General features: G+C 26.7%; 1 protein-coding gene across 1 annotated transcript in view; it reads right to left on the bottom strand.

Annotated features, from left to right (window-relative positions):
* LOC107471154 (transcription factor MYB1-like) overlaps window positions 1-2,272 on the bottom strand; it is a 4,233-nt gene extending 1,961 nt beyond the window's left edge. Inside the window, exons 1-2 of the mRNA XM_016090595.3 lie at window positions 2,143-2,272; window positions 646-775 (exon numbers count right to left, since the gene is read on the bottom strand). Of these exons, the coding sequence (XP_015946081.1) occupies window positions 646-775; window positions 2,143-2,260 (248 nt within the window). The 5' untranslated portion in view covers window positions 2,261-2,272. The remainder of the gene's footprint in view (window positions 1-645; window positions 776-2,142) is intronic.
* Window positions 2,273-2,560: the final 288 nt, after the last annotated feature.

Raw genomic sequence — 2,560 nt, forward strand, 5'->3', positions numbered from 1 at the left:
TCTAATATAATTATATATTTATATATAGGAAGATATGTATTCCAATAATAAAAGTATGACAACCAAAATTTTGTATACAGTCATGCATGGAGGAATGGCTTTAAGGTGGAGGAAGTAAAGAAGAAGAAGAGAAGAGATGTGTTGAAAAAGAATAAGTTACCAATATAGTTCTATGTTATGTGTTTTCTCACATAAAAATATTTATATAATTATATTTTTTATGAAGATGACACTGTAAATTTTAAATGATTAATTAAATATATTTAATTAAACATATGAAACTATTTAATGATTTATAATATTANACATATAATATAATTGTTAAAATCATTACTTAGTCATAATAGTTTTATTAGTAGACTATTGAAATTTTAAAGTATTTTTATGTGAAAATAATAGATTTTTATTATATTAAATAATTTAATTAAATATATGAAAATATCATTGTATAAATAATGGTGGAAACTCAAATACAGTGAATTTAATGTGAAGTTGATAGCTGAGAATCGTTAAATGAAAATTTAGTCAAATCAATTAAACCATCTAACAGCTCTCAGTTATCAACTTCATGTGAAATCGACTGCACCTAAGTTTTTACCATAAATAATATATTATATATAGTTGAATTTATGGTTGTGAACCCACCTGTTTCCCAAAAGTCTGTGCATTCTAATCATGAGATCAACTTCATCTTCAGAGAACTCTCCACGCTTTATATTTGGTTTCAGATAATTCAACCATCTCAGTCTACAACTTTTGCGGCATCTGTTCAACCCTGTCATCCATGCACAAATTTAACAATAACTGTTATTAATATATGCCAACTAACACTATCTCGATATATATAATTCGTTACTTGTATATCTGAATTAAGTCATATGTAGAGAAATAATTAGCAAATATATGAACATTCAATAATATTTTAAAATATATTTTTCTTTTCTTCTTGCTAAGCTCTTTTCATGGTTCATCATCACTGCATCAATATGGATTTGCTAAGCATTTTAACGTTTCAATGTGTTTATGTATGTCTTGCATGATAATTTACTCTTTCATTTTTAATTATCATATTCATCCAAAAACTTATTATTCCCCGGTATATTTTTAGATTAGTATACTAGAAGCTTTATCTTGAGCAAGTTTTCAAAGTGATCGGCGTTTTCTAGTTCCCAAGTTTTAGAACATGTGCTTATATTTATTTTGTATTAGAGGAGTGCTAGGCCAACATATTTTGTGATTTATAGTTATCAATTAATTATTATCAGTATTTTTAATAGTGTGAAATTACATCTAATAGTATAGGATTATTCACTTTTTTTTGTTGATTAAGTGTTGGCCAAATTTTAATAAAAATGCTGGCCACCTAAACTTTCTCATGTTGGATATATAACTATTTATTTGTTTTATGTTCTTATTAATTTAAATTTTTATATTATTATCAAAATTTTTAAAGTTTGATCTTTATTCTATACAAAAATTTAAATAAATTTAAAGAAATTCTTATTTGAAGATGCGTATTACATATATAACTATTTATATGCCTATTTTTATCAGTTTAAATTTTTGAGAGTAGTAGATATATATTAGGCTACATTTGTTTCTAAGAACAGGATAGGACAAGACACTGAGAACAGGACAGAACAAGACACTAATGGACAGAGACACAAAATTTTGTGTTCTTGTATTCTGTTTGGTGATAAACTATAACAAATTATGAAAATTCAATTTATTTTTATTTTTTTTCATTCAAAAAATTTGAGATAAAAAATATAATAATAAAAAATATAATTATGAAAAATTAACAAGAATAATAAAAGAAAAAATAAAAAATAAGTTGTGTTCCTTATTAGTGTCTTCGTGTCTTTCCTGTTAGGATGGATACAAAATACACTAATTCAGTGTCTCTAGACACATTGTTTCTGTCCATGTCTTCTATTTTTTTTTCTTCTTAGGGTTCTTCGAAGGAGACTTATTACCTTTTATCAATATCAATAAAATTTTTATATAGTTTATATATCCTATCGACATTCGTGATATACACAAATTGAAATTAAAAAAAAATTTCGGTACACTTACAAATTTAAAAATATGCTTAAGACGTTTATCATTATTGATGAAGATTAAATAATTAAATTATATTACCCGCTCTAGAAGGAACTAGGTGCCACTTTCCTTCTCCATATTGTTCAACACAAGCTCTTAGAAGGTCATCTTCCACCTTAGCCCATGCACCTTTTCTTAGGCCTATGGATCCCTCCATGGAAATGAAACAATATACACTTCAATTATTATTTGCAGTGATGCAACACAGTGTACTTTCACTAACCAAATAAAACACTAGGCTTGATAGTGTTGAGTTCTATGGCCATTGTACCCAACAATATTAACTTATATATATAGTACTATGGGCACGACATTTCAAAGCATCAACGTGCAATTTCGGTGTCCACAAAATGCAAAAGTGACTTCATGGATGCTTCACGTACCACAAAAAGCAGCACCTCTGTCACTTTAATGAATAGGTAATCTACTATTTTCGTCTCCAACTTTTGAATTAAAT

Source organism: Arachis duranensis, chromosome 10 (assembly GCF_000817695.3).
Source record: "Arachis duranensis cultivar V14167 chromosome 10, aradu.V14167.gnm2.J7QH, whole genome shotgun sequence".
NCBI lineage: Eukaryota > Viridiplantae > Streptophyta > Magnoliopsida > Fabales > Fabaceae > Arachis > Arachis duranensis.